The sequence below is a fragment of the Anolis sagrei genome, chromosome 7 (genome assembly GCF_037176765.1).
Source record: "Anolis sagrei isolate rAnoSag1 chromosome 7, rAnoSag1.mat, whole genome shotgun sequence".
Classification (NCBI taxonomy): Eukaryota; Metazoa; Chordata; class Lepidosauria; order Squamata; family Dactyloidae; genus Anolis; species Anolis sagrei.
In genome coordinates, this window is record NC_090027.1 from 20,192,138 (window position 1) to 20,215,222 (window position 23,085).

Genomic DNA, 23,085 nt, shown 5'->3' on the forward strand with positions numbered 1-23,085 from the left:
CCAAACTAGACTTCAAACACTGAAACATTTTTCCCCCTCGTTAAATAGTTTCATTAAAGTTTGGACTGAAACCCAAAGCGAACTCAAAAGTTTTAATGCAACTCGACTGTTGTTTTTTTCCTAATTGAACAGATCCATTAAAGTTCAGACTAGATTCCAGTATCATTAAAGTTCAGACTAGAACCCAATGCGAACTTAAAGACTGTGATCTCCAAAATGGTTTATTTTTCACCTATTTTGGACAAGGCTGTTAAAAGTTCATTGGATTAAATTAACCTAAAAGACTGTGATCTCTTTCCTCATTGGATAAAATTAATTAAAGTTCGGACTAAAACCCAAAGCGAATTTAAAGACTGTGATCTCCAAAATGGTTTATTTTTCACCTATTTTGGACAAGGCTGTTAAAAGTTAATTGGATTAAATTAACCTAAAAGCCTGTGATCTCTTTCCTCATTGGATAACATCAATTAAAGTTCGGACTAAAACTCAAAGCGGATTCTAACGGTTTTGCTCCTGCTTTTAAATGAATTTGTTAAATGTTTGTTGGATAAGTTTGTTAAAGCCCAGACTAAAAGACTGCCATAGTTCTTTATTATTGGATCAACCTGTTAAAGTTCAGACTAAAACCCGGAGTGGACTCCCAAGCCCCATTGACTTGGAAGCCCTGCATGAAAAGGCCAAAGACTTGGAGACTTTCATTGCAAACACTGGAGTTCTATGTAACTACTTTCTTTCTTGGACAAAGTAACTATGGTGTAATAGAACTACTTTAAAAGAATTTGGGTTAAAAAATTTACATTAATTGTTTTTTCTTCCCAAATATGTAATGGAAATCAATAAAAAATATATGCCAAAAAGTGGTGCAAAAGGCTGTTCTTTTTCAACCAACTTGTAGATATATGTCACTTTTTTGCAAGTGTTTTCATTTGGTTTCGACGCCTCTTCGCTATCAATGAATAGGAATGGCGATTGTCAATGTTAAAATCTATCAGTGAGAATAATGGTGCAAATTCGAAGGTGACTGTTAAAACTGGATATAAATAAATAGTAAATCTGAACCATGAATTAAGTTGTAACTTAACATAAGTCTGTTAAACAAAGTTTCTTGAAGATAGTGCCTGTTTCCTGTAAACAAGACTGCAAGACCCAATAGACTATTTGGAAATCTTACAATTCCTGCTTGTTCATTAATAAAGACTGTTGTATTTAAGCTTAAGTCTCCTAAAGCCTCTTTAATAGGGGAAATTCCTCTAAAGGTTCTTTCTCGGGCCCCTGAGCTTTCCTCTCTTAGAAGCATTTAATTTCAGCTCCAGCGGCGACAGCAAATCAACTATACTGCAAATAAGGCCCGTAGCCAGGATTTTGTTTCGGGTGGGGGGGGGGCTGATTTTTTTTCAGGGGGGGTTTCGGGGGGGCTGAGTTTCGGGGGGGGCTGAGTCTGAGTGAAAGAGGGTCTAGCCTAGCAAACCTTTTGTATCATTACCCCAATACCCCAATGCAGAGGCGGCCCTAGGTAATTTTCAACGGTAAGCAAACAGTATTTTGGCACACCCCCCCCAAACAATCATTGATATATATTTTCTGTTCATTGTGGGAGTTCTGTGTGCCATATATGGTTCAATTCCATCATTGGTGGAGTTCAGAATGCTCTTTGATTGTAGGTGAACATCCCAGTAACTACAGTTGCCGCACTTGCTCCCTTGCCTGGCCCACTTTGGGTCCGGAGGCGTGCCTGAAGACCCCGGCGTGTGCACCAAAAGTCACCTCTTCTCCTGACTTTCTCCTCAGCCATTGGGACCGAGAGAGAGAAAGAGAGACAGAGGTGGAGATGCCCACCTTTCCTGAAGGTAGGCGCAAAAACAAAGGAGGGAGCGGAGATGGGAGATACCTCCAGCCAAAAGGTCTCTCTATCTCTCTCTTGGTCCCAATGGCTGAAGAAAAAGTCAGGAGAAGAGGCGACTTTTGGTGTGCATGCTGGGGTCTTCAAACATGCCTCCGGACTCGAAGCGGGCCAGGTGTGGTGGCTCCGCCCCTTGGCCCACCCACAGATTGGGGAGAGGAGAGGAGGCGGGTGGAGCGCCGGGGGATCAGGAAAGGGAGCCGGTCATGGGGAACGGATCGAACGCGGAGAACGATTGAGCGCCGGCTCTGCTTGCGCACCCAGTGGCCGGGTGGAGCAGGAACGAGAGGGGCTAGGCAAGGCTCAACGGCCTGGCCCCTTTGGGAAGAGGATCGCTCGGCAGCGAGGCAAGAAAGCCGAGCCCCCCCCCCCCCCCCCGGACTGCTAGGGCTGTTGTGAGCTGAGGGGGCGCTCCTCAAGTGGCGGTCGAGGGGGATTTACAGAGGTGCCTCTGCGCCCCTGGCAAAAAAAAAGTGTTCTGCGACCGCTTACTTCGCGTAATGGACGAGCCGCCCCTGCCCCCATGCATATGGGTGTTGCAATCCAGAGCAGGGAACGAGGCCCTAAGATAACTATCCACCACACTTGGCTGTGAAAAACAATCCTTTTTTATTGAAGAAAAATGGTTACAAAATAAAGGAAAAATGCAAGTCAAAAGCCACAGCAAAATCAGCAAACATGAATTTAAATGGACAAAGCAAAACCAAAAGCCTCTCTGAGAAATACTGGAATCTGTTAGCAATCCACTAACCGTACTTGATATCCTAGAAATCTTCGCAAACTATGGCCAGGGAACCGGGAGAACTGCCAACGTCTTCATCAATTCTGAAACTATGCCTGAACTGAGACAATCAGCCCGGCGTATTGCAATTAAAACTCAAGAATTGGTTCCGTGAGCCGCCCTTCTTTTTTGAAGCCAATGTTTTTAATTCTTGAATTCGGGAGGATCGACACAAACTGAGTGATTTACTTCTGTCTTCCCAAATTTGGCCCCTTCTGTTGTCATTACAGTTAACAGGTGCAGAAGGGAGGGAAAGTTCAAGGTCTCCCTCTGAAACATTCTCATGAACACTGGTACTTTCATTTTCCAAATCTACAGAAGTTCCTTCCTCACTAATTTCAGGAGCATTGGCATCAAAAGGTACATTTCCACTAGCATCACTTCCACTTTCATTAGCATCAGGAGGAACAAACAGAGAATCAGGTTCAAGTTCAAACTCAGGCTGAACCCCAACAATGGGATATATTGAGTATGGCGATGAGATCATGATATGAATAAACATAAGTTTAAGTAATGCACCAGTAAGGCCTTTTCACGAACCACCATGAGAATTTTGGGGGGGGGGGCTGAAGCCCCCTGAGCCCCCCCCCCCCCCAGCTACATGCCTGCTGCAAATGCTTACTTTGCGTCAGGCCCGTAGTCAGGATTTCGTTTCGGGGGGGGGGCTGAATTTTTTTCAGGGGGGGTTTCGGGGGGGCTGAGTTTCGGGGGGGGGGGCTGAGTCTGAGTGAAAGAGGGTCTAGCCTAGCAAACCTTTTGTATCATTACCCCAATACCCCCATGCATATGGGATATATTGAGTATGGTGATCAGATCATGATATGAATAAACATAACAGTTTAAATAATGCACCAATAAGGCCTTTTCGCGAACCACCATCAGAATTTTGGGGGGGGGCTGAAGCCCCCCAAGCCCCCCCCCCCTGGCTACATGCCTGCCCCTGGCTACAGGTCTGATTGGAGCTGAACAAGGCAGTACCTGTGCTGCGTACCAGTACTGCCATCTGTTGAGGAGTTATGAAGGTGGAGGCATTACTTTTCATTCAACCCTGGTTAAGTAACAAAGAAGCGCCTGCTTTGCCCGACTTGGCCACGAGGTGGCGCGCGCTTGCTTCCTAATCTTGCCCGGGGAAAGGCAAGCAAAGAAAGAAAGAAACCCAAGAAGCAGCTGCAAGAAGGATGGAAAAAAATGCACACACACAAAAAAAAGTGGGGGGAGAGAAAGAGGGAGAGGAGAAGAGCCTTCCCACTTTCTCCCAAATCTGGGGCAAAGCGAAGCCTCCTCCGGAAACTTGCTCCCTTTTGTGTTGAGTTTGCAAAAAGCAGGGAGACTTTTGTTTGTTTTGCAAAACTAAAAGAACTCCACAAAGTTTTGCAAAAGTTTTTTTTTTGCAAAAGAAGAAGGAGAAGGGAAATATCTGGAAAAGCTGGCCTTGGATGCAAAGCAACAAAGGAAGAGTGGGGATTGGGATTTTGTGCAATTTTTAAAAATATTTTTTTAATCCAATTTTTTGGAAAAAATTATTTCTTGCTTTCTGGATGGGGTCGAGGTAGAGGCTTTCTGGGGTTTTTTTTTTCCTGGGATGGCGGTGCTGAGGGTCCCCAGGAGAGTGGCCCTGCCTGGCGCCCTCCTTCTCCTCCTCCTCTTCCTCCTGGCTGGCCAGGATGAGGCCAAGAAGCAGCAGCAGCAGCAGCAGGATGGAGGGGCCGCCTGCTATGGGGGGTTCGACCTCTACTTCGTGCTCGACAAGTAAGTAAGAAGCAAGGAAAGCTGGCTGGAAGGCTGGCTGGAAGGCTGCAGGCATTGCATTGGAGACTCAGGTCTTGCCCAGGTTGGCATCCAATGCATCTCCTCTCTTGGGGTTGCTTCTCCTTCATTGCTTGGAGGCTCCTTTGGGAGAGGTCAAGCTGGGTATATCAACACATATAATAATAATAATAATAATAATAATAATAATAATTATTATTATTAATATTATTAGTATTATTATATATTATATAATAATAATAATTATTATTATTATTAATATTATTATTATTATTAATAATAATAATTTCCCAAAGGAGATAAACTCTGCAGGTATTATTATTATATTATATTACATAATAATAATAATATATTATTATTATTATGTAATATTATATTATTATTATTATGTAATATTATATTATTATTATTATGTAATATATTATTATTATTATTGCATTTGTTTATACCCCACTTTGCCTCTCTCAAAGGAGACTCAAAGTGGCTCTGCATCTATTATTATTATATTATATTATAATATATTATCTATTATTATTATATTTATTTATACTCTGCTTTACCTCTCTCAAAGGAGACTCAAAGTGGCTCTGCGTCTATTATTATTATACTATATTATAATATATTATCTATTGTTATTATATTTATTTATACCCTGCTTTACCTCTCTCAAAGGAGACTCAAAGTGGCTCTGCGTCTATTATTATAATATTATATTATAATATATTATCTATTATTATATTTATTTATACTCTGCTTTACCTCTCTCAAAGGAGACAAGAACTGGCTCTGCGTCTATTATTATTATATTATATTATAATATATTATCTATTGTTATTATATTTATTTATACCCTGCTTTACCTCTCTCAAAGGAGACAAGAACTGGCTCTGCATCAATTATTATTATATATTTAATTATATTATAATTACCTAAAATTATTCTATTATTTATTATTATTATTATTATTTAATTCTATTATTATTATTATATTTATTTATACCCTGCTTTATCTCTCCCAAAGGAGACAAGAAGCAGCTCTGCATCTATTATTATTATTATTATTATTATTATATTTATACCCTGTTTTACCTCTCCCAAAGGAGACTAAAAGCAGCTCTGCATCAAGAATTATTATTATTATTATTATTATTATACTTATTTATACCCTGTTTTACCTCTCCCAAAGGAGACTAAAAGCAGCTCTGCATCAAGAATTATTATTTATTATATTCATTTATACCCTGCTTTATCTCTCCCAAAGGAGACTAAAAGCAGCTCTGCATCAAGAATTATATTATATTATAATATTATATTATAATTACCTAATATTATTATATTGTATTGTCGAAGGCTTTCATGGCCAGAATCACTGGGTTGTTGTAGGTTTTTTCGGGCTATATGGCCATGGTCTAGAGGCATTCTCTCCTGACGTTTCACCTGCATCTATAGCAAGCATCCTCAGAGGTAGTGAGGTCTGTTGGAAGTAGGAAAAAGGGTTTATATATCTGTGGAATGACCAGGGTGAGACAAAGGACTTTTGTCTGCTGGTGCTAGATGTGAATGTTTCAGCTGATCACCTTGATTAGCATTCAATGGCTTGGAAGTGCCTGGTGGGAATCTCTTGTTGAGAGTGAATTGATGTGCCTGATTGTTTCCTCTCTGCTGTTTTGCTGTTGTAATTTTTGAGTTTTTTAATACTGGTAGCCAGACTACACAGAGAAGCCATTGAAATCCACAAGCATGTGGACAATTTCAACAGAAAGGAGGAAACCATGAAGATGAACAAAATCTGGCTACCAGTATTAAAAAACTCAAAAATTACAACAGCAAAACAACAGAGAGGAAACAGAGAAGAAACAATCAGGCACATCAATTCACTCTCAACAAGAGTATAATAGAATTAAATATAATAATAAATAATATAATAATATTAGGAAATTATATTATAGTAAAATATAATATAATAATAATTGATGCAGAGCCACTTTGAGTCTCCTTTGAGAAAGGTAAAGCAGGGTATAAATAAATATATTCATAATAGAATTAAATATAATAATAAATGATGTAATAATATTAGGTAACTATAGGGATAGGTAAAGTGGGGTATAAATAAATATAATCATAATAGAATTAAATATAATAATAAAATAATAATAATAATAGGTAATTATATTATCATAAAATATAATATAATAGACGCAGAGCCACTTTGAGTCTCCTTTGGGATAGGTAAAGTGGGGTATAAATAAATATAATAATAATAGAATTAAATATAATAATAAATGATATAATAATATTAGGTAATTATATTATATTATAGTAAAATGTAATATTATAATAATTGATGCAGAGCTGCTTTGAGTCTCCTTTGAGAGAGGTAAAGCAGGTATAAATAAATATAATAATATAATAAAGTATAATAATAATATAATATTAGGTCATTATAATATTATAATAAAATATAATATTATAATAGATGCAGAGCCGCTTGTCTCATTTGGGAGAGGTAAAGCAGGGTATTAATAATAATAATAATAATAATAATATAGATACATAGCCGCGTCTTGTCTCCTTTGGGAGAGGTAAAGCAGGGTATAAATCTATATAAATAAAAAGTGGGGTATAAATATAATAATAATAATAATAATAATAATAATAATAATAATAATAATAATATAGGTCCATAGCCACTTTGAGTCTCCTTTGGGATAGGTAAAGTGGGGTATAAATAAGTATAATAATAATAATATAGAGACATATACATTGAGTCTCCTTTGAGAGAGGTAAAGCGGGGTATAAATAAATATAATGATAATAATAATATAGAGACATACACTTTGAGTCTCCTTTGGGAGAGGTCAAGCTGGGTATCAACAAATATAATAATAATAATAATAACAATAATAATAATTCCAACAGACCTCACTACCTCTGAGGATGCTTGCCATAGATGCAGGTGAAACGTCAGGAGAAAATGCCTTTAGGACATGGCCATATAGCCCAAAAAAACCTACAACAACCCACAATAATAATATATTATTATGTAATATAATATAATAATAATAATAATAATAATAATAGATGCAGAGCCGCTTCTTGTCTCCTTTGATACAGGTAAAGTGTGGTATAAACAAATATAATGATAATAATAATATAGATACATAGCTACTTTGAGTCTCCTTTGAGAGAGGTAAAGCGGGGTATAAATAAATATAATAATATATAATAATAGTTAATAATAATAATAATAATAATAATAATAATAATGGATACATAATTGCTTTGAATCTTCTTTGAGAGAGGTAAAGCGGGGTATAAACAAATATAATAATAACAGCAAAGCCACTGAATCTCCTTTGGGATAGGTAAAGTGGGGTATAAATAAATATAATAATAATAATAATATAGAGACACGCTTTGAGTCTCCTTTGAGAGAGGTAAAGCAGGGTGTAAATAAATATAATAATATAATAAAATATAATAATAGTAATACATAATAATAGTAATCATGATAATGGATACATAGTCACTTTGAGTCTCCTTTGGGGGATAGGTAAAGTGTGGTATAAACAAATATAATGATAATAATAATATAGATACATAGCTACTTTGAGTCTCCTTTGAGAGAGGTAAAGGCGGGGTATAAATAAATATAATAATAATATAATAAAATATAATAATAGTAATTAATAATAATAATTGATACATAATTGCTTTGAGTCTCCTTTGAGAGAGCTAAAGTGGGGCATAAATAAATATTATTATAATAATATAGATACATAGCCACTGAGTCTCCTTTGGGATAGGTAAAGTGGGGTATAAATCAATATAATAAATAATATAATAAAATATAATAATAGTAATACATATTAATGATAATAATAATAATGGATACATAGCCACTTTGAGTCTCATTTGGGATAGGTAAAGTGAGGTATAAACAAATATGATGATGATGATGATGATGATGATGATAATAATAATAATAATATAGATACATAGCCGCTTTGAGTCTCCTTTGAGAGAGGTAAAGCTGAGTATCAACAAATATAATAATAATAATAATAATATATTATTATTATTATTATTATGTAATATAATATAATGATAATAGCTGCAGAGCCGCTTCTTGTCTCCTTTGGGAGAGGTAAAGCAGGGTATAAATATATCTATATAAATAAAAATGTAATATTTGTTTGTGGGATTAACATAACTGAAAAACCACAGGACGAATTGACACCAAATTTGTACACAAGACATTGAACAACTCAATGTATGTCCTTCACTCAAAAAAATTGATTTTGTCATTTGGGAGTTGTAGTTGCTGGGATTTATAGTTCACCTACAATCAAAGAGCATTCTGAACCCCACCAACGATGGAATTGAACCAAACTTGGCACACAGTTCTCCCACGACCAACAGAAAATACTGGAAGGGTTTGGTGGGCAGTGTCCTTTGGTTTTGGAGTTGTAGTTCACCTACATCCAGAGAGCACTGTGGACTCAAACAATGATGGATGTGGACTAAACTCTACACAAATACTCAATATGCCCAAATGTGAACACTGGTGGAGTTTGGGGAAAATAGAATCTTGACATTTGGGAGATGTAGTTGCTGGGATTTGTAGTTCACCTACAATCACAGAGCAATCTGAACCCCACCGACGATAGAATTGGGCCAAACCTCCCATACAGAACCGCCATGCCCACCAGAGAGGGCCACAACAACAACAACAACAACAAAACAACAACAACAACATAATAATAATAATAATAATAATAATAATGGATACATAGCCACTTTGAGTTTCTTTCGGGAGAGGCAAAGCAGGGTATTAAATGTAATTAATATAATAATAGAATATAATAATAATAATAATAATAATAATAATAATAATAAATCATATGATAATATTAGATAATTATATAATATATAATACATACATACATAGCCGCCTCGAGTCTCCTTTGGGAGAGGTAAAGTGGGGTATAAATAAATATTTGTAATCTATATAAATAAAAATGTAATGTTCGTTTGTGGGATTAACATAACTCAAAAACCACTGGACGAATTGACACCAAATTTGGACGCAATACACCTATCAGTCCAACGAGTGACCATCAGTCATAAAAACACTGAAAAACACAGCAGAAGGGACTTAAAAAGCCAAAAAGAAATGCACTACAATGCGCAAAACCACATATATACACAAACACACATATATACACATATACAAAAATATACACACACATATATGTAAACACACAAAACACATATAAACAGACAGGGCCACAGCAACGCGTGGCAGGGGACTGCTAGTAATAAATAGTATGATTATATTATAATAAAATACAATACTACTACTACTAATAGTAATAGTAATAGTAATAGTAATAATAGATACATAGTAAGAGATAAAGTGGGGTATAAATAAACATCATAATGATGATGATGGTGATGATGGTTATCCATTACTGGGCCTTAAATTTCCCTGCAGTCATTTGGGGAGTCCAACCTTATTGCGGAATTAATTTGCTTTAACTGCTATGAGGCCCTGGGAGTTGTAGTTTTCCAAGTTGTGCAGCCATTGGTGCATCTACACTGCGGAATTCATCCAGTTTTACAGCATTTTGATTACTGTGGGACCCTGGGAGTGGTAGTTTCCTAAGGTCTACAGCCTTGGATCCATCTACACTATGGAATTCATAGAATCATAGAATCAAAGAGTTGGAAGAGACCTCATGGGCCATCCAGTCCAACCCCATTCTGCCAAGAAGCAGGAATATTGCATTCAAATCACCCCTGACAGATGGCCATCCAGCCTCTGTTTAAAAGCTTCCAAAGAAGGAGCCTCCACCACACTCCGGGGCAGAGAGTTCCACTGCTGAACGGCTCTCACAGTCAGGAAGTTCTTCCTCATGTTCAGATGGAATCTCCTTTCTTGTAGTTTGAAGCCATTGTTCCGCGTCCTAGTCTCCAGGGAAGCAGAAAACAAGCTTGCTCCTTCCTCCCTGTGGCTTCCTCTCACATATTTATACATGGCTATCATATCTCCTCTCAGCCTTCTCTTCTTCAGGCTAAACATGCCCAGCTCCTTAAGCCGCTCCTCATAGGGCTTGTTCTCCAGAATTAATCCACTTTGGTGCTGCTTTAAATGACATGGGACCCTGGGGATTGTAGTTTTTGCAAGATCTATGTCGCTTGGATCATCTATCTACACTTTAGAAGTAATTACCTCTCATTCCCTGCTAAAGGCGATGGCATCCCTGGAGTTGCAGTTTTCCAATGCTTGTAATTTTCTGTGGGTGGAATTAATCCAGTTTTGTATTACTTTCAGTGCCATGGAATGCTAGGAAGTTGTAGCTTTGCAAGGTTTTTTGCCTTCTCTGCCCAGGAGCGATGGTTCCCTACCAAACTATAAATCCCAGGATTGCATAGCATAGAGCCCGGGCAGTAGTTCAAAGGGGAGCCAAACTGGATTCATCCCACAGTGTAGATGCGCCTTTGCAGAGAAAATAATTGCATTTTTGAGGATTGAAAAAGCTCCTAATGCAGAGAAAATGCTCTGCGCTTTCAGTTTGCTGGGAAGCTTATTCCATTGATAATATTGATGAGGATACTACCAATAATAATAGTAATGATGATGATGATGATGATGTCTCGCTTTTGTCTCTTGATTGAGACACAAAGCGACTTGCAGTGTGAAAATAATGCGATTTTTAAAAGCACAACATGCAGGTATTAAAATAGAATTAAGCAATTAAGCAGTCCATTGTTATTGCTATTATTATAACATATAATACCAATAATAATAATAATAATAATTTGCTTTTGTCTTTTGATTGAGACACAAAGCGACTCCTAACGTGAAAATAGTGCAATTTTAAAAGCATAGAATTAAGCAATACAGTCAATCTGTTGTTGTTGTTGTTGTTGTTGTTGTTATTAGGGACTATAAATCCCAGCATAACTGGATGGAGATGCTGTGAGTTGCACTCCAAAAAGGTCTCTTTCTTTATGTTTTGCAATCTCTAGATTGTACCATTTGGGGGGGGGGGGGGACGACACCATAATAATAATAATAATAATAATAATAATAATAATAATAAATATTATTAATATTATAATATTTATTATTATTATTATTGTCAGGTGCTTAATAATAATTCTCATCATTATCATTGTTATATGAAGGTATGTATATAATAATAATATACAGCAATGTGTGTATGCATGTGTGTGTATGCCTTCAACCATATTAAAGACCCAGATCTTGTATGTATATTATATGTATAATAATAATAATAATCAAATGCAGGTATGTATATAATAATAATAATAATAATAATAATAATATGCAGGTTTGTGTGTATGCATATGTATATGTATGTCTGTGTGCATGTATAATCAAAGAGTTGGAAGAGACCTCATGGGCCATCCAGTCCAAGCCCCTGCCAAGAAGCAGGAATATTGCATTCAAATCACCCCTGACAGATGGCTATCCAGCCTCTGTTTAAAATCTTCCAAAGAAGGAGCCTCCACCACATTCCGGGGCAGAGAGTTCCACTGCTGAACGGCTCTCACAGTCAGGAAGTTCTTCCTCATGTTCAGATGGAATCTCCTTTCCTTCAACCATATTGGAGACCCAGATCTTGTATGCATTATATATAATAATAGTATTAATAATAGTAATAAATTGCAAGTATGTTTATTATTATTATTATACACAGGTATGTACAGGTATGTATATATACTACCTTCAACCATATTAGAGACCCAGATCTTTTATGTATTATATATAACAATAATAGTAATAATAATAATAATAATAATAAATTGCAAGTATGTTTATTATTATTATTATTATTATTATTATTATTATTATATACAGGTGTATGTATGTATTTATGTGTGTGTGTGTGTGTATATATATATATATATATATATCTTCAACCATATTAGAGACCCAGATCTTGTATGTATTTAATAATAATAAGAAGAAGAAGAAGTTGCAAGTATGATTATTATTATTACTATTATTATTATATACAGGTATGTATGTATTTATGTGTGTATGTGTATATATATATGTGTGTGTATATATATATATACCTTCAACCATATTAGAGACCCAGATCTTGCATGTATTTAATAATAATAATAATAAGAAGTTGCAAGTATGATTATGATTATTATTATTATTACTATTATATACAGGTATGTATGTATTTATGTGTGTATGTATATATATATGTGTGTGTGTGTGTGTATATATATATATATATATACCTTCAACCATATTAGAGACCCAGATCTTGTATTTAATAATAATAATAATAAGTTGCAAGTATGTTTATTATTATTATTATTATTATTATTATTATTGTTATTATTATTATTATTATTATTATTATTATATACCTGTATGTGGGAGCCCCCGGTGGCGCAGTGGGTTAAAGCACTGAGCTGCTGAGCTTGTTGATCGAAAGGTCGCAGGTTCGATTCCGGGGAGCGGCGTGAGCTTCCGCTGTCAGCCCTAGCTTTTGCCAACATAGCAGTTCGAAAACATGCAAATGTGAGTAGATTAATAGGTACCGCTCCGGCGGGAAGGTAACGGCGCGCCATGCAGTCATGCCGGCCACATGACCTTGGAGGTGTCTATGGACAACGCTGGCTCTTCGGCTTAGAAATGGAGATGAGCACCACACCCCAGAGTCAGACATGACTGGACTTAATGTCAGGGGACTACCTTTACCTTTACCTATACCTGTATGTATGTGTGTGTGTGTGTGTGTGTGTGTATGCTTTCAACCATATTAGTGACCCATTTTGTAGGGTTTTCTTAGGCAAGCTTGGTTTGGCAGCCCTTTTTCATTGTCGGTCTCCCATCCAAGTGCTGACCAGGGCCGGCCCTGCTTAGCTCCCAAAACCTAGGCCAGATCTAATGCCTGTTGGGCTCTCTCTGCAAATCCTTTACTTTTCCCTAAAAGTAACCACTTTCTAAGTGGCCTTGCATTATTATTATTACAAGACATTCCTCTGGCATGGATGGATTGCAAAAAGGCTCCTTGGGGTCTAGCAGATGTTGCAGAAGAAAGAAAGCCCTGGCGTGCTCCATGTGCTGGAAAGCGCATTGTTTTGAGTTTGTTTTAAATCATACATTTAGACAGTATTTCGCATCTCACTGCCCCTGTCCCCCCCCCCCCCTTTTTTTTTATTTTTTGGATTCTGAGTCACTTTGTCTTTGTTCCCGGTTTAATGCAACGCACACATTGGTTGGCCTTTTCCCCCTTTTAATGGGATCCAGAGGGGAGAGAAAATGCTTACTCACAATATTTACCCCAGAGTTGACCCAGTGCCATTGGGTTTGCATAAGAGAGAGGCCTGCCTGCAGGAAAAGGCCCGGATCCTTGGCAGAATTCATGCACTTGGCTAGTTTGCCCGCATCCTGTTCGCAACGTAAGCAGACCTTCCAGCGCATGGAGCATTGCAATGGCTGCGTTCTGCTGACAGCCCCATAAAGAGAAACTATTATTATTATTATTATTATTTATCCCACTTTTTCTTCCCATAAGAAGACTCAAAGTAGCTATGTATCTATTATTATTATTATTATTATTATTATTATTATTATTATTTATCCTACTTTTTCTCCCCATAGGAAGACTTAAAGTAGCTATGTATCTATTACCATTACCATTACCATTATTATTATTATTATTATATTATTATTATTATTTATCCCACTTTTTCTTCCCATAAGAAGACTCAAAGTAGCTATATATCTATTATTATTATTATTATTATTTATCCCACCTTTTCTCCCCATAAGAAGACTCAAAGTAGCTGTGTATCTATTATTATTATTATTATTATTATTATTATTATTATTATTTATCTTACTTTTTCTTCCCATAAGAAGACTCAAAGTAACTATTATTATTATTATTTATCCCACTTTTTCTTCCCATAAGAAGACTCAAAATAACTATGTATCTATTATTATTATTATTATTATTATTATTATTATTTATCCCACTTTTTCTTCCCATAAGAAGACTCAAAGTAGCTATGTATTATTATTATTATTATTATTATTATTATTATTAATCCCACTTTTTCTTCCCATAAGAAGACTCAAAGTAGTTATGTATGTATTATTGTTATTGTTGTTGTTGTTGTTGTTGTTATTTATCCCCACTTTTTCTTCCCATAAGAAGACTCAAAGCTATGTATCTATTATTATTATTATTATTATTATTACTATTATTATTCCCACTTTTTCTCCCCATAAGAAGACTCAAAGTAACTATGCATCTATTATTAGTATTAGAATAGTAATTATTATATAATTATTATTATTATTACTAGCTTAGGGTTCTGGTGTTATTCGAAAAATGAATTTGTCAGCTGGGTTAAGTGGCCTCTGGATAAGGGTGAACTACAACTCCCAGATCCAAGGTCAATCACCCCCAACCCTGCCAGTATGCACCGTCTCTGATGCATTTCCACTATAGAATCAAATGTAGTTTGGCTCCACTTATAATTGCCACGACTCAGTGCTATGAAATCTAGGGAAAGTGGTGTCAAACCACATTTGTTCTGCCATGGAGATGCTCCCTTGCTCTTTCTCTAGATTTCTAGTTTCTTGGAAAACCAAAAAGGGTTGAGTAACCCAAAGGCACTTTGCCCATTGAAGGGAAGGCCAGTTTCTTCCTTTTTTCTACAGTTTTTGGAAGCAAAGCACACTTTCCAGGAACGTACTGATTGATGGATCATTTATTGATCCCTCCTGAGCATTAAAGAGGTATGGCATTAATTCCACTGTGTAGATTTGTTTATTTGTCGTGTCAGGGCAACCAGTCAGTTATATTACATTTTTAACAAAATAAACAAACAGACAGACAAAACACAAAGTTTGCAAGATTGGTAGTTGATTAAGTGTCCTTTGACCAGTATCTGGCCACTTGGAGTGCCTCTGGTGTTGCCACAAGAAGGTCCTCCATTGTGCATGTGGTGGGGCTCAGGTTGCATTGCAACAGATGGTCAGTGGTTTACTCTTCTCCACACTCGCATGTCGTGGATTCCACTTTGTGGCCCCATTTCTTAAGGTTGGCTCTGCATCTTGTGGTGCCAGAGCGCAGTCTGTTCAGCACCTTCCAAGTCGCCCAGTCTTCTGTGTGCCCAGGGGGGAGTCTCTCATTTGGTATCAGCCATTGGTTGAGGGTCTGGGTTTGAGCCTGCCACTTTTGGACTCTCGCTTGCTGAGGTATTCCAGCAAGTGTCTCTGTAGATCTTAGAAAACTATTTCTTGATTTAAGTCGTTGACGTGCTGGCTGATACCCAAACAGGGGATGAGCTGGAGATGTCTCTGCCTTGGTCCTTTCACTATTGGCTGCTACTTCCCAGCGGATGTCAGGTGGTGCAATACCGGCTAAGCAGTGTAATTTCTCCAGTGGTGTAGGGCACAGACACCCAGTGATAATGCGGCATGTCTCATTAAGAGCCACATCCACTGTTTTAGCATGGTGAGATGTGTTCCCCACTGGGCATGCATACTCAGCAGCAGAGTAGCAAAGCGCAAGGGCAGATGTCTTCACTGTGTCTGCTTGTGATCCCCAGGTTGTGCCAGTCAGCTTTCGTATGATATTGTTTCTAGCACCCACTTTTTGCTTGATGTTCAGGCAGTGCTTCTTGTAGGTAAGAGCACGGTCCAGAGTGACTCCCAGGTATTTGGGTGCGCTGCAATGCTCCAGTGGGATTCTTTCCCAGGTGATCCTCAGAGCTCGGGATGCTTCTCTGTTCTTGAGATGAAAGGCGCATGTCTGTGTTTTGGATGGGTTGGGGATCAGCTGGTTTTCCCTGTAATAGGCAGTAAGAGCACCTAGAGCTTCGGAGAGCTTCTGTTCAACCATCTCAAAGCTCCCTGCTTGAGCGGTAAAGGCACGATCATCAGCATAGATGAAACTCTCTGTCCCTTCTGGCAGTGGCTGGTCATTTGTGTAGATGTTGAACATGGATGGAGCAAGCACGCTCCCCTGAGGCAGGCCGTTCTTCTGTTTCCGCCATCTGCTTCTCTGGCCCTGGAACTCAACAAAAAAGCTCCTGTTTTGTAGCAGGTTTCCTATGAGGCGGGTGAGGTGGTAGTCCTTTGTGATATTATACATTTTTCTCAGGAGGAGGCGGTGGTTCACAGTATCATAGGCTGCTGACAGGTCTATGAAGACAGCTCCTGTGATCTGCTGCCTTTCAAAACCATCTTCTATGTACTGAGTCAGGGTCAACACTTGCGATGCGCAGCACTGTGTAGATGCACCTCTGTAAGCCAATCGGTGGTGCAGAAGATTGCATTGCATGTACAACTGTGGCCTTGATGCGGTTTGAGACTGCTTTTGATGCCATGGCTCAAGGCCATGGGATGATCCTGGGATTTCTAGTTTTGCAAGGACTTCCCTGCCAAAGAGTTTTGGGTGCCTTCCCCAAACTACAATTCCCACCATTCCATAAAATGGAGCCATGCAGCTGATTCCACAGTCTTTCGCGTTAAAACGATATCAAACTGCATTAATTTTACAGTATAGATGATGCAGAAGCTTTGGTTTTGTTTTGAAACCTTCCTTTGCTTGCATTTTGCAAACTTTCTGGAAAAGGGAAGATGAAAGGGTTTTAAAAAGCCCAACTTTTGCTGTTGTTATTGGCCTTCAACGCAATGCATTTTATTATTATTTCATATGGGAAGGTCTCCTTGGAAAGAAAAAGGCTGTAATATTAGATGTTTGGAGACTTGTTCCAAAGGGAGAAAAATATTATATTTATGTAGTGAATTTCTCCAAAAAAGAGGTGTGTAGAATAGCCTTTGCTCTATGTTTCCCAGCCTTGGCCTTTGCTTCAATTATTATATTATTCCCCTTTGAAAATGGAAGTGCATTTCTCAACCTGGGGGTCGCGATCCCTGGAGGGGTCGAATGGGCATTGCATAGGGGTCACCAAACACCATAAGAAAACACATATTTCTGATGGTCTTAGGAACTACAACTCTAAAACTCAAGGCCAATACCCACCAAGCCTTTCCAGTATTTTTTATTGGTCATGGTGATTCTGTGTCATGGGGGACGTTTGGCCCAATTCCATCGTTGGTGGGGTTCAGCATGCTCTTTGATTGTAGGTGAACTATAAATCCCAGCAACTACAACTCCCAAATGTCAAGGTTTATTTTCCCCAAACTCCACCAGTGTTCACGTTCGTGCCAAGTTTGCTCCAGATCCATCATCCAGTGCTCTCAGGATGCAGGTGAACTACAACTCCAAAACTCAAGGTCAATGCCCACCAAACCCTTCCGGTATTTTTTGTTGGCCATGGGAGTTCTGTGTGCCAAGTTTGGTTCAATCCCATCGTTGGTGAGGTTCAGAATTCTCTTTGATTGGAGGTGAACTATAAATCCCAACAGCTACAACTCCCAAAAGTCAAGGTCTCTTTTCCCCAAACTCCTCCACATTTGGGCATATTGAGTGTTCGTGCCAAGTTTGATCCCGATCCATCATTCTTTTAGTCCACAGGGCTCTCAGGATGTAGGTGAACTACAACTCCAAAACTCAAGATCAATGCCCACCAAACCCTTCCAGTATTTTCTGTCAGTCATGGGAGTTCTGTGTGCCAAGTTTGGTTCAATTCCATCGTTGGTGGAGTTCAGAATGCTCTTTGATTGTAGGTGAACTATAAATCCCAGAAGCTACAACTCCCAAATGTCAAGGTCTCTTTTCCCCAAACTCCTCTACATTTGGGAATATTGAGTATTGGGAATATTGAGTGCCAAGTTTGGTTCAATTCCATAGTTGATGGAGTTCAGAATCCTCTTTGATTGTAAGTGAACTATAAATCCCAGCAACTACAACTCCCAAATGACAAAATCAATCCCCCCGCCAACCCTACCGGTATTCAAATTTGGGCGTATCGGGTATTTGTGCCAAACTTGGTCTTGTGAATGAAACTCATCCTGCATATCTGATATTTACATGATGATTCATAACAGTAGCAAAATGACAGTTATGAAGTAGCAACGAAAATAATGTTATGGTTGGAGTCACCACAACACGAGGAACTGTATGAAGGGGTCGCGGCATTTACTGTATATACTGGTTTATACAGTAAAGGTGATAGAAAATGTATGTCTTATATGTAATAGAGTATGCATCTATCTATCTATCTAGATGCATACTCTATGTATATATTTTATAATGCATATATATTAGTTAAATAAGTTAGATCCCAAGGACGGGCACATCTACATTGTAGAATTTACACAGTTCGAACCCCATTTGTCTTGCTGTGGGAGTTGTAGTTTTTAAAGGTCTCTGTCAAAGAGTGCTGTTCATTGCACATAGGGAGTTTAGCGTGCGTACACATTTTGCACCATTGCACATTGGTGTGCATTGGAAGCGGCGCATTTATGGGCATTCTTCATTGCAAAGGTCCCTTTGGTGGTGCAATCAAACAAAAGGGACACACACACACATGTATTGAAGAGTCAAGGAAGAGAGAAATCACTTTAATAGGGTTTTGCAGGCTTCATATTTGATTGTATCTATGATTAAAGTTTTTTGCAATTACTGTTTATTCCAGATCGGGAAGTGTCCTGCACCACTGGAGCGAAATCTACTACTTTGTGGAGCACCTGGCGCACAAGTTTATAAGGTAAGCTTTCGAAGTTGCTTTGGGTGCATCTACACTGTAGGGTTAATGCAGATTGACACCACTTTAACTTCTATGGCTCACTGCTATGGACTCCTGGGAGTTGTTGTTTCCCAAGGTCTTTCATTTCCTCTGGATTTTCTCACTTTCTATGGGGGCCCTGTGCCACTAAACCCAGCAAAATACATCAAGGAAAAAGCATCTACACTGTAGAATTAAATTCAGATTGACACCACTTTGACACTCATGTCTTAATGCTATGGAGTCCTGGGAATTGTAGTTTCCCAAGGTCTTTCATTTCCTCTGGATGCATCTACACTGTAGAATTAAATTCAGATTGACACCACTTGGACACTCATGTCTTAATGCTATGGACTCCTGGGAATTATAGTTTCCCAAGGTATTTCCTCTAGATGCATCTACACTGTAGAATTAAATTCAGATTTATACCACTTTGACTCCCATGTCTTAATGCTATGGAGTCCTGGGAATTGTAGTTTCCCAAGGTTTCTCGCTTCTTCTGGATGCATCTACACAATAAAATTAATGCAGATTGGCACTGCTTTGACTCCCATTTCTCCATGCTATTAAATCCTGGAAGTTGTAGTTTCCCAAGGTTTTTCGTCTCCACTGGATGTAAAATTAATGTAGGTTGACATCACTTTGACTCCCATTTCTCAATGCTGTGGAGTCCTGGGAGTTGTAGTTTCCCCAAGGTACTTTGCCAAACTACAGCTCTCATAGCATTGAACCTTTGCAGTTTAAAGTGAGATCAATTTGCATCGATTCTTCAATGGAGACGCAACCTGCCACATAGTAAGAAAGCGTTGAGCATTTCTCAAATTCTTAGGGCAGGCGGAGCATTTTGTGCATTCACTGCTCGGGCGAAGGTTTGCTTCCATGTCATTCGCAAGGAATCCAAAATAAACGCTTCCTAGCTGTGCGTTTCCATGTTTAAGGAATCCGTAGGGAAAGGCGAGGCGCAGAATAATACATTTTCAGATGAGAGAGTTGGGCCGTCCAGTCCAGTCTGGTTTTTGCATGCAAACACGATTAAATCCCTCCAGAGAGATGGCCCCCCAGCCTGTCCTCTCCAAGGAAAGAGTTGGAACAGCTTTTTCCTTTAAGATGTTACATAGATGTATTTGCTGGGTTTAGTGGCCCAGGGCCCCCATGGAAAGTGAGAAAATGCAAATAATAATAATAATAATAATTTATTAATTACTAATAATACTAATAAATAATAATAATTATTTGCTATTATTATTATTATTATTATTATTATTATTATTAGGAATGTATTGGTCTTCCAGCACATCTCTATGGTTAATTCGTCCTGGAAGCTCAGCAAAGGATTGCATTGGACAACCTAGAGATAAGAGACACCGCTTTGACTCCCATGTCAAATCTGGAGAAAGTCAAAACTGAAAATATAGATGGAGAACCAAATATTTCATACTGGAAACCAAATGTGGAAGGATTATAATTCATGCATTTGTTATGTACTAACTTATGTGCCTTTTTCAAATGCTCTTTATTAGAAATACTCATTGTTAACTTTGCAATGATTTGTCCCATTAGCAAATGTAACCTGCGCACTTAAGCTAGTCCTTTGTTGATATGCACTGCCATCTGGTGGTTTCCCTTGAGCACTGCATATATATTACTTGGGGAGGGGGTTGCTTTAAAAGGTGATGGAATTTGTAGTTCAAACCCTGTCAGTGTTTTAATTTGGATCATGAAGGGTATCTATGCCAAGTTTGGTTCAGATCCATCAAGCCACTTAAGAGCCTTTGTGGATCAAACAAATGCATATACTTTGACTATACTCGCTAGGGTCCCCAGAGTTGCCTGGCATATTTGAAAAATGCATAAGGTTGTGGGTGAACTACAACTCACATCATGCCAAGTTAACCCCCGAAACTCCATCAGTGGTTAAAGTTTGTCATGTTGGGCAAGTTTGGTCTAGATGAATCAGTGTGCTCTCTGGCTGCAGGATGAACTACAGCTCCCACCATGGTGGGTCACTTCCCCCCAAACCCCTGGAGTAGATTGAGTTGGTCATGTGGGTGCTGTGTGCCAAGTTTGATCTAGGTCCATTGTCAGTGAGGTTCACCGTTTCTCTAGTTGTAGGTGAACTACAACTCCCAAAAATCAAGGCCAGTCTCTCCTAATCCCCTCCAGTATTCGAATTTGGACATATCATGTATGTTTGCCAAATTTGGTTGAGGTCCATCACTGGTGAGGTCGAGAGTGCTCTTTGATTGCAGGTGAACTATAAATCCCATCAACTACAAATACCAAAGCCAATTCCTCCCAAATCCTACCAGTATTCAAAATTGGGCATATCTGGTATGCGTGCTAAATTTGGCCCTTGTTTGGGTTCACAGTGCTCTCTGAATGTAGGTAAACTACAACTCCTATAAATCAAAGTGAATTCCCCCCAAAGCCCTCCAGTATTTTTTGTTGGTCATGAAGGTTCTGTGTGCCAAGTTAGGTACAAGTCCATCGTTGTTGGGGATCAAAATACTCTTAGATTCCAGGTGGTCTATAAATCCCACTACCTAAGACTCCCAAATGTCAAGGCTCTCCCCCCCCCCCCCCAAATTGTTCCAGTATATTCTGTTGAACATGGAGTTTCTGTGTTCCAAATGTGGCCCAGGTTCATTGTCGGTGGGGGTCACAGTGCTGTGTCTTGATGCAGGGTGAACTACAACTTCCATCATGTGGAGTCAATCTCACAATCCAGTATATTCAGTTGCTGCTCAGTTCTGCTTTGTTTGTTATGCAGAGTTGAAAAGAGTAGGAAAGAGCTAAAGGAGAGGCAGTGGGTGGAGTCATTCCACACCAATGGAGAGAGAAAGGAACACCGAGATGTGTCGTCCACTCTAACCTGCAATGTCACTGGAGGGAGGGCCATTGGTGTCTCTTGCATAGTGTGAGCTTTGTGGTGGTTGGAGTCTTATGTGTGTAAGTAGACACACTGCCACATGCACACATACACATTTTCACTTTTATTATATGTGTATAGATAGAAATATATATATATACTGTATATATAGAGAGAGATTTCTATTATGTATTTATTTACTGTGCTTGTTTATCCTTCTCCAGCCCACAGCTGAGGATGTCCTTCATAGTTTTCTCAACCAGAGGCTCGACTCTCATGAGACTCACCGAAGACAGGTAATAATAATAATAACTCAAGTTCAGACTCAGCGTCGTTTCAGTTCTCCGTTTTGCTTTTCTTCTCCTTGGAGTTTGGTTGTCCTCAGCGTCTGGGGTTGTTTTGTTTCTCTCCTGCAGATGCTTTAATTCATATCACATTTTTTGCAAGGATCTGGTTTGCATTTGAGGCCTTTTGTTATACAGTATTCACACAGTTTATGGTTTAAGTTTTGTTTTATGGGAATCAGGTCACAGAGTTATTGGCCGGAGGGGAATTCCCATGAGTCCCATTGACTCTAATATGATTGCTATTGGAATTGATGTTGGAATTCCCATGATCCCATTGACTCTGTTATTGGAACTAGCATGATCCTCATTGGATTTGATGTTGGAATTCCCATGATTCCCATTGACTCTTATATTAGAACTCCCATGATCCCCATTCACTCTGTTATTGGAACTCCCATGATGCCCACTGGATTTGATGTTGGAACTCCCATGATCCCCATTGGCTCTAATTTGAACCCCATTGGTTCTAACGTTGGAATTCCCATGATCCCCATTGACTCTGTTGTTGGAATTAGCATGATCCTCATTGGATTTGATGTTGGAATTCCCATGATCCCCATTGATTCTTATATTAGAACTTCCATGATCCGCATTGACTCTGTGATTGGAACTCGCATGATCCCCATTGGATTTGATGTTGGAATGCCTATGATCCCCATTCAGTCTGTTATTGGAATTCCCATGATGCCCATTGGAGTTGATGTTGGAACAG

General features: G+C 38.5%; 1 protein-coding gene across 1 annotated transcript in view; it reads left to right on the top strand.

Annotated features, from left to right (window-relative positions):
• Positions 1–3,818: 3,818 nt before the first annotated feature.
• The window catches only part of ANTXR1 (ANTXR cell adhesion molecule 1), a 93,470-nt gene continuing 74,203 nt past the window's right edge, over positions 3,819–23,085 (top strand). The window contains exons 1-3 of the mRNA XM_060787030.2: positions 3,819–4,430; positions 19,068–19,139; positions 22,251–22,322. Of these exons, the coding sequence (XP_060643013.2) occupies positions 4,264–4,430; positions 19,068–19,139; positions 22,251–22,322 (311 nt within the window). The 5' untranslated portion in view covers positions 3,819–4,263. The remainder of the gene's footprint in view (positions 4,431–19,067; positions 19,140–22,250; positions 22,323–23,085) is intronic.